Source organism: Ovis canadensis, chromosome 8 (assembly GCF_042477335.2).
Source record: "Ovis canadensis isolate MfBH-ARS-UI-01 breed Bighorn chromosome 8, ARS-UI_OviCan_v2, whole genome shotgun sequence".
Classification (NCBI taxonomy): domain Eukaryota; kingdom Metazoa; phylum Chordata; class Mammalia; order Artiodactyla; family Bovidae; genus Ovis; species Ovis canadensis.
In genome coordinates this window covers 68,091,661-68,104,322 of record NC_091252.1, presented here as the reverse complement: position 1 = coordinate 68,104,322, position 12,662 = coordinate 68,091,661, and the positions used below count along the sequence as shown (strand labels likewise).

Sequence of the window (12,662 nt, the reverse complement as noted above, 5' to 3'; positions counted from 1 at the left end):
GAATGTTATCACTGGGAGCCTGCATCGATGAGTGCTATTTTCCTTTTTATATTTTACAATATATTTTTAAATTTCCAAAATTAAAATAAAATCTATCAATTAGGAAAATTTATTTAAAAATTTTTTCGATATGGACTATTTTAAAATTCTTTATTGAATTTGTTACAATATTGCTTCTGTTTCATGTTTTGGTTTTTTGGCCATGACATAGGAGGCATCTTAACTCCCCCACCAGGGACTGAACCCACACCCCCTGCATTGGACCACCAGTGAGTCCCAGGAATTATTACATTTTTAAGATAGGTTATAAGAAGTAGGGAAGTTTGGGGAGGTGATCTGAAACTGGAGTTTCAAACAAAGGAGAGAGATTGGTGAAGAAATAAGGTCAGGAAATAAAAACCAGTTACTTTTTTGTTCTCTCCCATAGTGAGAGAAGATTGTGAGGGTGTCAGAGGGGGCAAACCCAGCAGGGTTAATACTTTAGTCAAATAGAAGGACACACACATAGTCAAAGCAGAGACATGGGATCATTCAGAGGTAGGAATCAGAGATGTGTGTGAGAAAGAAGGGTTAATCATTAAGAAAACAAAGTCCTCCAGGCAGTGAGGAGTCAGGTCTGGGGAAGAAAAGAGCCACACTTCCTCTCTGATACATTAGAAGGAAGTTGGCTCAGGTGTGTGTGCATGCAGAAAATGGAAAGGAAGTTGATCAAAGACAAATGTCTTGTGCAGTATGGCAGAATTCAAGTCAGAATGTGCCTTTTGGAATTATGTTAGCATTCCCATGGCAACCAGCAGGGTAATGAGTGAATGGCATATATAAACTGTTAATCTGTATCTAGTCAATATCCCTCGGTATTGGGTACTTTCTGCTCTTTGGACTTTTTACCACCTATATAGATATGGGGAAAGACACTTCAGGTACTTTATGAATTTTTAAAATATCTTTTGCCTAACTGAATTTTACTGTTTCTTTTCAGATTATGAAATTAATGCATTATAGAAGAATAAGAAAGTGAAGATCATTCCAAATGCCGCCACTCAGATATAATTACTGTTAATGTTTTAAGGTGTTTACTTCCTGTGGGAACAATAGAGAGAAGGAAAAAGAGGGGAAAGAGGAAGAAAAGGGATTTTCTTTTCCCTTTCACCAAAATGGATACATTATCACATGCCATTTTAGAAGCTGTCATTTTCAATTCCTATTGAAATTGAAAGTGAAGTTTTCTACTTTAATAAATTTAGATAAGCATCACATTTTAAGAGTGTATTATATTATATGAATATACTATATCATTACTGTTTCTCTAATAATAGCCAACCATTTAGATCGAATATTACTTTGTATCTTCTGACAGTTGGATAATGGCTTCTTTAGAACAAATCTGAAGAACTGAAAGTTCTTCAAACTGAAGACTGAAGTGTTTATGGACAATTTTTAGACTTCAGAACACAATCATCAGATCACTGTCAGAGATGTCAGAGTATCTTGCCTTGTGATGCCCTTCTCAAGGTCTCACTGCCTATTAACTTTGAAACAGTGGAAATTTGCATCTTTTTAATCTTTTCCCCATATGGTAAGCACAAAAATGTTAATTCACAAAGAAAAACATTTTTATGCACTTAGATTTGCTCTTTGCATTTTTTTCTTACAAATGCCTTAATCCAAACTGTTGCCCATTCTTCAACAGAGGGTTTATGTATCTTGGTTATGTTTTTAAAAGGCTTTTTGAAAAATTGGTGATATGTCCTACTATTAATATTTACACTATTAATAAATGTATTTCAAGAACTGTTTTAGAGTTCAATTATTGATGAAGTAGAACTTGATGACTTGAACATTTTCCAGGTGTTTATTAAGAAGGCAACGTGATATACTCCTTAAACATATGAACTTTTCCAGGATCTGAGTTCAAGTCCCTGCCAGGGATAACCCACTAGTCACAGTTAGATGAGTATTTTCATATTACAGGATTGTTTAGAAAATATATATAAACCATCTAGCGCAATGTCTGGAACAAGATAAGCATCCAGTAATGGGTAGTTATTATAATTATCATCATATTTGATATCATCTCAAAGACTTTTGTTGTTATAATAATATTATTGATGCACTGGTTATTAAGTTTAGTCATTTGTCAACCTTCCATCAGAGAGGGATGGGGTGACTTAACCCATCTCTAACACTTAGTTCGCTACCATCATAGGCAATGCTAGATTCCATTGCCCTAAATTTCAAAAATAGGAGGAAGAGTTAGGAAAGAGGAAAATCTCTCTTCTTTAGTAAAGGGAAGTCGCCTGAAATCTATTTGTTCCAGGTGCTCCAGGGTGGTTGTTACCACCTACTTATTTCCTTCCAGGCTGATCTGTTTCCCCCCACCCCTGCAGAACGTGTTACTGGAGTTGATGAACATGAGAACTAGATCAGATGTGAGGGCCCCTCTTGGGGCCCTACGTGAACTGAACTCCCTTCACTTCCATTCCCATCCTGAGCTTAGTCAGGAGGTTCATTCTCGCTCAGGTTTGCACTGCCAATAATGAAACAGTTTGGAGCAAGCAAGATAGACTTATACTAAGCCAGAGAATAGAGAAGAGGCACTTGAGCACCAAAAGCGACAGTTCCCCAGAGGAAGGGAGTAAGGGAATTTTAAAGATCGAGAGGCAGACAGGTCAGCAGGGCTCCAGGAAAGGGGTGGGGATTTCAAGGGGCAGCCCAGGAACGTGCAGTCTTCCAAGCTCCTTTGCACACAGCATAGTGCCAAGCATAGTGCCAGTCAGTTCAGTTCAGTCGCTCAGTCATGTCTGACTCTTCGCGACCGCATGATAGTGCAAATCCCTCCTTGTGGGGAGATCTTAGCCTGGTGATAAAGCAGAGGTAACTCTACACTCCCCCAGATTTCATCTGTGCAAGCATGTTCTGTGGTCAAGTAAGAGCCCAGTTGGGGGCAGCTGATTGCTGTGTCTCTCTCAAAGTATGCGTCCCTCTCAGTACAGCTGCAAAGCATCTCTGCTCAACACCAGGTACTTTTGAAACAAACACAGAAATGAGTCAGGGCCAGCGTCCGTCAGCTTTGAGCGGTTGGTATGGAAACAGAGAGAAATCAAGACACGGAAAGCAGTGACCTTTAGCTTTCTTTGTCCACCGTCTTGGATTAAATCAGTTCAGTTTGATTTTGCCCACGCCTTTGTGGTATCCTGTTGGTAAAACACAAGTAGCTTGTATGGTTAAAAAAGAGAAGAGAAAGTTTTTGCTCCTGGAGTGTGGGCTACAAAGCGTGGTCGACACTGCCATGCATCTGCACCTTTGCCAGTGAATATTTATGACAACAACTTGTTACTGGAGAAACACTAAGTGCTTTGTGGAGGGGTTTTCACTTGACATGTCAAAACTGGAAAATTCCCTCTTGTGCTTTCACTTCATCAGGCATCATACTTTCCACAGGATATATAGTCAATGAAACAACTGTGAATGGCCCTTCAAAGGCATTCTGGATCTCTTATTATTTAGAAATATATCTATAAATGAACTCTTTAAAAAATATTCTATTGAAATTCCATCTGGAAATTAAAAATAGGGATGCAAAGAATTATTCATTTCAGTGTGATTGTCCTTCAGCTGCATTTCTGTAACCTGTGACGTCTTGGCAATCTTAAACGGATGTTTTGCTAGGATCATCTCACTGGTTTGTATTCACTTGGTCATTTTTCAAATTGAAAAGCTACTACATGCAAGTGCTGTGCTAGAAACAGAGAATCTAAAGATAATTTCTGTTCTCAGTGAGAAATAACTTTGGAGACAAGACAATAAATACGTGAAAATCATCTATCAATTTAAGAAATACATGCTGAATACCAAATGAGAGTTATGTAAAATGAAATTCATATTTATGGCAAGATAAGAAAATTGTAAACATGAAAGTTCTTCTTTGGCCTCCCCTCTCCCTGCACCTTGCAGTGTGTAGCTGCATTATGAACTGACCCAGCTTCCCCCATCAGCAGGAATACCTATTCAACCATAAACAGCAACATTCTCCTAGTACCAACAGGATAACTCCTTAGAAGATAATATTGCTGATTTTGTAAAGGATCACATGACCCACCATCATGGTACTGAAATCTGGTTTATATAATCAATAATGCATCATTTAACATATAGCCTTCTGCCTCAAGGGCTTCTCTTGTGGTTCAGCTGGTAAAGAATCCAGCTGCAATGCAGGAGACCTGGGTTTGATCCCTGGGTTGGGAAGATCCCCTGGAGAAGGGGAAGGCTACCCACTCCAGTATTCTGACCTGGAGAATTCCATGGACTGTATAGTCTGTGGGGTGGCAAGGAGTCAGACACAACTGAGCGACTTGCACTCTGCCTCAAAAAACTTACGTAAACAGTGCCTTGACTTCTAATGGGCGGAACAGTTCTTAGAGCTTTCTGAGATGCTCTTCCTGGATTATAATCCTCAGATTTGACTCGGTTAAAATTTCCCAATCCTTTCTTTGATTAACTAATTTTTTGTTGACAATTCAAACCACAGGGGCAGGGAGGCGGGGAGAGGGGGTAATATCCCACAGTATCGAGTTGTACTCCTGGTGAAACAGTGAATTCAATTTCACTCAACACACATCTTATCAAAATTACAGTATTCTGGAATAAGCTCAAAGGATACAGTCAGCAAAGTTAACAGATGATCACAAGCTGAGAGACATATAGACAACGCAGCTTCTTGGGACTTCTCATTTTCCTTACACAGCTTATGGTAATGTTTTCTCTTTAGGAGACGATCCTGCCAGGTCTTTCCCTAGAAAACCCAGATGGAAGCTAAAAATCCCCTTATACCTATAACCACATTACCCTGAAACTACTTTATTATCTTTTATGGTTGCAGCCTGCCTTTTGCAAGCATGTACTTAGATCTAGCATGGGGGTGGGTTAAGGAGTTTGGGGACAATCTCTTAGGTCTCAATGCCATCTAGCAACATTGTGCCCAGGTCATGGATCACAGGCAGTTGGGACAACTACACAAGAATGTCTAGTCTTGAGGGGAGGTGCTGTCTATACTCTCCAAGGTCTAGGAGGGTATGATCACAAGATCAATCCCTTATGGGAATAGAGAAAAGGACTCATAAGGACATCTGCCTTGGAAGTGAAGTGTTAGTAGCTCAGTTGTGTCTGACTCTTTGTGACCCCATGGATTGTAGCCTCTGTCCATGGAATTATCCAGGCAAGGATACCAGGCATGTGGCTAGCTATTCCTTTCTCCAGGGGATCTTCCTGCCCTAGGGATCGAACCCAGGTCTCCTGCATTACAGAACCACCAGGGAAGCCCCAACGTGCCTTGGGCTGCTAGAACTTAAAATAAGTAAGTACCAAGGAAGGGGAAAGGCATCCCATCTGCCCTGTTCCCCAGTTTATCCCTAAAGCCTAATTCCTTAACCAAGTAAGCACAGCTTTGAAACTTATTGTCAGTTTTGCTCTAACTGAGTCTAATCTAGTTGCAGGCTTAAAGTGTGCTACTGAGATAATCAGTGGTGTTACCTTAAGAACAAGATGGTACACAAATAAAAGCCCCATAGATTTACCGGCTTGTTTCTGTTTGGACCTTAACAAAACTGAGTAACTCAAGACAGTGAGATTGTGTCAAGGTATTAGATTTCGTTTGCATTACAGTTTTTAGGATGCTTTTGGAAATAGTGTGACTACTGCATTTTGCAGCATGAATGGTAGTAAATGGTCTTAAGTTCTTAACAACAAATGGGTTTCTCTAAAGAGACCAAAATGGTGACTTATTAGTTTTTCTTATGCCCCTTAAAAAGTGGCTCTGCTTTACCAGATACTTGCCAGTTTTTAACTTATCCATGACTTCTCACCCTACCCCACTCCCATATACCTCCTAACATCAGCTGTCTTGTTTCATCACTTCTTTGGGGTTCAGTGTGCAGTGAGCAATTTTTGTGTCAGAAATCTCCTGTCGTAACAAATAGATTTAACAAACTCAACTTACGTAAAGCTACCTGTGTTCTCTTCATACATCTGTAAAAAGATGTCCCTAATTGATTATGTAGTGTAAGAATAGTTGAAGATAGACCAGAAAGACCATCCGTGAATTAATTATCCTGCCTATGTAGAACAGTAATCACTGAAGAAAACTGATTAGTTGTTACTAGCCAGTTTAACTTATTCAAAGCCTCTGTTATTTTATTGCATACTAAACTAGTGAATTAGTTGGAGAAGGCAATGGCACCCCACTCCAGTACTCTTGCCTGGAAAATCCCATGGACGGAGGAGCCTGGTAGGCTTCAGTCTATCGGGTCACTAAGAGTCAGACACGACTGAGTGACGTCACTTTCACTTTTCACTTTCATGCATTGGAGAAGGAAATGGCAACCCACTCCAGTGTTCTTGCCTAGAGAATCCCAGGGATGGGGGAGCCTGGTGGGCTGCCGTCTATGGGGTCGCAGAGTCGGACACAACAGAAGCGACTTAGCAATAGCAGCAGCAGCATAGAATCGTTTATGACAGAGAACTCAAAATTGTAGGTTTTATCTGAGATTTTAATTGTGAAAATTGGAGCAATAAGATCTATTTATTGGACTGAGAATATTTTGTTCTCATTTATTTAAAATCATTTCAAGCTTTCATTAGCTTATAAACTTTCCATTGAGACCAGTTTTTCTTCCTTTATTTAAACCCCAAACTACTGCATTTAAGTGTAGGCAGAAATGATCTTTGATAGTGAAAAATACCTGGACATCATTGGACAAAATTATCAAAAGATGTAAAAATCTCATTTCCTGTATATTTATTAAATTGTATTCTGAGTTTTGAATTTCTAATATATAGTGAAATTGGATATGAGTTTTAAAAATAATGTTAGATATTTTTATAAAAATCCTCAAATCGTTCCTTGAATTGAGTGCTTGGGGGCAAGTATGAAGTTAAATTTAAAACGATTGCATTGGGGTAGGATTATATTGCTTCCTTTTACCATCCCATAGGTGTAATACCCATTCCTAATAGACTAAATGTATTTTATACATCTATTGTTCCTGGTATAGATATGATTTCTTTTCTCCAGTCACTATATATTATGGAGAAGATAAGTAAGAAAATTTCATGTTGAAAAAATTTATATGTTACAAGTTGGAGTCTTTCCTTCCGGTTTCAGATCATTTTAAATACTGGAAAGATATTTCTATATGCCTTGCATTTATATGTTACTTGTTTTTACTTTGAAGTATAGCTAAATGTAATTAAAATACCAAAAAACAAGAATAATCAGTCACATGTCAGAAATGGCTGTTCACTTTGTGAACCTGAAATGAACTTTGGATCTTGTCTTTCCTTTGGACAACACAGCTGTGGTTAATTGTCTACAACCCTTGTACTCAGTAGCAGTCCCTAGAGACATAGCTCCACCCATTCCCTGCCCCTACACTCCATCCACACACCCACATCCACACAGGAAAGCAGCCAGTCTTCTGGATACACACCTTTTATTTGTAAATCCACATCTCTTAGCTTAGAGACACTTATTCTACAGAATTTTTTTCTATCTTACAATATTTAAACTGGCCAAAAATCAGGGAAAATGTCCTTGAACTATAGACATAAACAAATTTAATTCGTTGCTTATGGAAGCACCTACATACCAAATTCCTGTGCTAGGATTCAGTAGGAAGTGTGATCACATTTAGTTTCAAAGTTCAACAGTTTTAATTATAGATAAACACGTACCCACGGATCCGGGCAGGACAGTTATTGCAGCTAACGGCAGAAAAGAGTCTAGAGGAGGTCAGAGCCTCCTGCAGGACTTGGTGGTTCAGCTCTCTCCCAGTCTGGTCTGTCTTATCTCCTTAAATAGGACCAATCAGGCCAACTGACCTATGGCTCTCCTTATCCCGCTGGAACCTGAACATTCACCTTATTCTCCTTAAGGCTTGACCTCTTTTCTCTGATTCCTGGAAATGTTTTTACCTGATTTTTTGTTCTGCCATCACTAGACTAACCTAGTAGAAAATTTTGCATGAGAGTTACTTACCTCATTTAAGAAGTACTGACTAGAGACAGGGCAGTAAAATTAGGGATAAATAAAAGTTTTGCTGTTCATTTGAAAGAAAAGAATGGCCTTTATTGAGAAAAGTAAATAAAAACATTTCCATACATGATCATGTGAATTTAGCATTCAAACTGGAGACTAATCGTATGTTTCAAGTTTATTAAAGAGTAAAAGAAAGGGTCTCTTTCAAGAGGGAAAAAAAAAGAATGCTGTATAAGAGCAACTGAAAACTAAGTAGGAACAGATGTGCATGCCTTTCCCTTTAAAGTCAGCACAGAATTTATATTCTGACATTTCCTTTAAGAACAGGAGGTCAACAAAAGAAAAATGAAATAGTTGCATATTGTAAACTGGTCACAGTGACGGTTGTAGAAAATATCAGAAGTAGCAGTAAATGGAAAAATGCCCAAAATGTATGCATCCAAGGGAGGCTAAAATGCCCTTTCCTCACCTATTCACCTAAAGAGCTCAAATTCATCCTTCAGCTTCTAGCCCAATCATCACCACTCCTGGCAAATCACCTCTCACTGCCAAGCAGCACCCACTGCCTCCTTCGTGCTCCCTGGCACTCCGCCCATGGCTCCATTATAACATTTGCCACACTTTTGGGGATCATTTACACTTCTTATGTCTCCTCCCTTTCTTCAAGACTAAAAAGACTGTAACTTGCTTTTTCTGTTATTCCTGGTGTCTGGCAAAGGGGAAAGGCGTCTATGCACTTAATTAAGATCTGCTACGATGTTCTATGTAGAGGCAACTGTGTCTGTATGTGTTTTGAAGAACATATAAAAATCAGTAAGATACTTCTATAAAGAAAGAGATATCCTTCTGCAAAGTACAGATAAAAAGCTTTGTTATTATACATAAAAGAAACATAAGAAGACTCTAAAAGGTGGAGAGGAGAAGACAGACAGGCTAGGGACCTCAAGACCCAAGGAGCAACACTGCAGTGAGTTTCCCTGGGTTTTCTTTTAATTCATATATCCCATACTTGTTGCTGAAAAAGTCGGCAACCTGGAAATTCCAACAAGTAAGGACAAAAAGAAGCCCCAAGAAAGGCCTGCTATCTCTCCAGCCAGAGGACCAGAGGAGGAGTGGCCTAGCAGGAAAGAAAACAATAACCACTCCACTCCAGCTAAACATCACCACGTTGGGAAAGACAGGGGCTTGCCAGACTGTGAAGAGTTGCCCCAAGTTCTCTGCCAGAATAGCATCAGAGAAGGCTGAGTAGGAAACTGATAATTTTATTCCCACTAGTGATAAAAAAACAAAACACTTTCCTTGCCTCCCCTGTCCACAGCATCAATGAAGACGACATGCGGGCACTAATGAGGATCCCAGCACATCCAATGGCGCCCACTCCAGTGCTCTTGCCTGGAGAATCCCAGGGACGGGGGAGCCTGGTGGGCTGCAGTCCATGGGGTTGCAAAGAGTCAGACACAACTGAGCGACTTCACTTTCAGTTTTCACTTTCATGCATTGGAGAAGGAAATGGCAACCCACTCCAGTGTTCTTACCTGGAGAATCCCAGGGACGGGGGAGCCTGGTGGGCTGCAGTCCATGGGGTCACACAGGGTCGGACACGACTGAAGTGACTTAGCAGCAGCAGCACATCCCAGACAGGGAGGCAGCATTGGAGACAGAGTAGGATATTGAATTCCCACTCTGTCCAGCAACAAGGATTTCCCCTCACTCCAAGTGTCAATAGAGGGTAAAAAAAACCTGGACTCTAACACAACTGGCATTAATAGGATAGTGCCCCCCATTCCCCTGCTAAAGTCAGCTAAAGCAGAAAGTGTAAATGAGATCCACAGTCTCAAACATAACCCCTAGAAATCCAGGTTTTAGCTGAAAATCATTTATTACAAGGGCCAGAAAAAATATTTTTGAATGAAAAAAGATAACAGATGCCAACATAAAGACAACACATGTAGGAATTATCTGACAAGGATTTTAGAACATCCATCATAATGCTTCAATAAGCAATTATGAACATGTTTGAAACAAATGCAAAACTGGAAAGTCTCAGCAAAGAGATAAACATTCTCAGCAAGGAAATAAAAGCTACAAAGAAGAATCAAATGGAAATTTTAGAAACAAAAAATCCACAATAACTGAAATATAAAAATCAATGAATAGGCTCAACAGCAAAATGAAATTAGAGGAAAGAATCTGTGAAGTTGAAGGCAGAACAATAGAAACTACCCAATCTGAATAGCAAAGAAAAAAGAAACTGGGGGGGAAAGAAAAAATGTATAGAACTTCAGGGATCTGTGGGACTAAAATAAAATCAATGAAACTTTCTAAATAAGTAAATAATTTACAGATGCAACCTGTATTATCTAAAGGTTTTGGGGCCCCTATGTTATTGAAGAACAAGTGGAATGTGAAGGACAAATACAGACCTTTGGTGTTATTAATAATATAACACTTAAATCAGACTCAAGTAGCCTAAAAAATGGATGTAGCTTTTGAACATTCACAGGTTGGTACTGAAGGGTATATATAGTCTATGAAGTGAAGAAAATCAAGTTCATTTATCATGAGTATTAAGAAGATATAAAATGATGGTAATACATTCTCTTCAAATCAATGGAACTTCAAAATGAACATCTCAGAACAGTACAGCTCTGTTGCTAGTAGAATGATTTCTGTGTATAGAAGAAAACATTTCTATTATTTGGATGAAAATGCTATTTTGCATGAGTTGACAAGCCCCATGAAGTTTCACTAAGACAAGACACACTTTTAATGTGTAAATAACCATTTACATATGTAATGTGTAAAATAACCATTACTGGAGTTATTTTCAACCTATATTATCAGTGATCAGATTGGGAATATTTTTCTTTTTTGGTACAAATGTAGAATAAAATTTTATAAAGGGTAGATACACTTAGTACAGATGGCCCCTCAAAGTTTAACCTGAAAGAATCATTAAATCTGAAGAAACCCAATTACAACTTAAAAATAGTTAGCTTTTGAGGGGGTGTACAGAAGAGATAAAAATAGGGCTTCAAATATTTCTGCTCCCATTAACTTTTCTGATTAAAATGAAAATAAATGAATATCCAAGTTAAAAAGAATGCAGAATCACTTTTAAATTCCTGTGAATAAACTAACGAAATACGGTCTAGTCCAATCCTATTTATTAGCCTAGTGTTTGTCAGCATCATAGAATTTTATTAATGATAATATGATTCAAACATCTGGTGTCCAGAGAACGTTCACAGCTCCTTCTGCCCTTAAGAGAAGTAGAAGAGCAGTTTTAGGTATGATCTGTCTTTATTCCCAAATCTGAACAATTCTTACACATTCAAACATGTGTGAGACTCAGTAGGAACACTTTCCTACTGTTACACGGAGGCCACAAGTTTCCCTGAGAAGGTCGTGTATCACAGAGGATTCCCAGTTCTAACTCTGGTTGACAGTCTCCAAACAATGCAACAGTGTAAATAGAGGATGTATAAAACAGAAGCCTCTTTCACAAAGATTTACTGCCGTGTTTTTGGAATAAAAAAAGTATCAGTCTTCTTGGTTGAAGGTTGGCAAATGTGTTTTCAACTTTAAAATGTCTGAAATTGGCTCTTTTCTTTCTTGATAGAAGCTGAGTCCGGTGATGTGTTCAACATCTGTGATCCGAGCTCTGTGTAGCTTCAACAATTCTTCAACCCATAAGGATTCACGCTTCCCGTGCTATGAGGGTGGGAAAGGAAGACAAGTCACTGGACAACAGTCAATCCACCTTCCCTAGACTCTCTGCATCTCCCTCATTATAATTAGTCATGACACCCTGTCTCTTAAATGGCAGATGCCATGAGAATTGTTAGGCATAATCCCTGCTCTTGAGTAGTTCACCATCCAATACATACCATTCACATTTGTTTAGTAGATGTATCAAATCTGAGGAAAAGTATATGTGGAACAGATGTACCTACATTGCCTTGGTGCAAGAAACACCAAAGTATGGGGTTAAAAATGTTGGAAAACAGAAGTAACATGCCATGGTAGAAAGAATATGGGAATTAGCAGAAAGGAACTTGGAATGATGCCAAAGAACTGATGCCTTCAAACAATGGTGCTGGAAAAGACTCCTAAGAGCCCCTTGGACAGCAAGATCAAACTAGCCAATCTTGAGGGAAATCAACCCTGAATACTGATTGGAAGCACTGATGCTGAAGTTGAAACTCCAGTATTTTGGTCATCTGTTGCGAACAGCACTCATTGGAAAAGTCCCTGATGCTGGGAAAGACTGAGGGCAGAAAAAGAAGAGGGCATCAGAGGATGAGATGGCTGGATGGCATCACTGATGCAGTGGACATGAACTTGGGTAAACTTTGGGAGATGGTGATGGACAGAGAGGCCTGGCATCCTGCAGTCCATGGTGCTGCAAAGAGTCAGAATGACTGGGTGACTGAACAACAACTTGGATTCAAGTTCTACTTCTACCATTATCCTACCAGGGAAACTGAGGGAAGTTATTTAATATCTGAATACTAATTCTCTTACCTGTGCCCTCCTCACAGTGTTGCTCTAAAGATCAAACACAATGATGTGTGCAAATGAGCTATACAAATGCTAGTTCTTATCAGAATCAGTTATCTACACAGTT

The 12,662-nt window shown here is 39.1% G+C and overlaps 1 protein-coding gene across 1 annotated transcript in view; it reads right to left on the bottom strand.

Moving 5' to 3' along the window:
* Window positions 1-10,893: 10,893 nt before the first annotated feature.
* ENPP1 (ectonucleotide pyrophosphatase/phosphodiesterase 1) overlaps window positions 10,894-12,662 on the bottom strand; it is a 71,722-nt gene continuing 69,953 nt past the window's right edge. Inside the window, exon 25 of the mRNA XM_069599262.1 lies at window positions 10,894-11,746. Within this exon, the coding sequence (XP_069455363.1) occupies window positions 11,576-11,746 (171 nt within the window). The 3' untranslated portion in view covers window positions 10,894-11,575. The remainder of the gene's footprint in view (window positions 11,747-12,662) is intronic.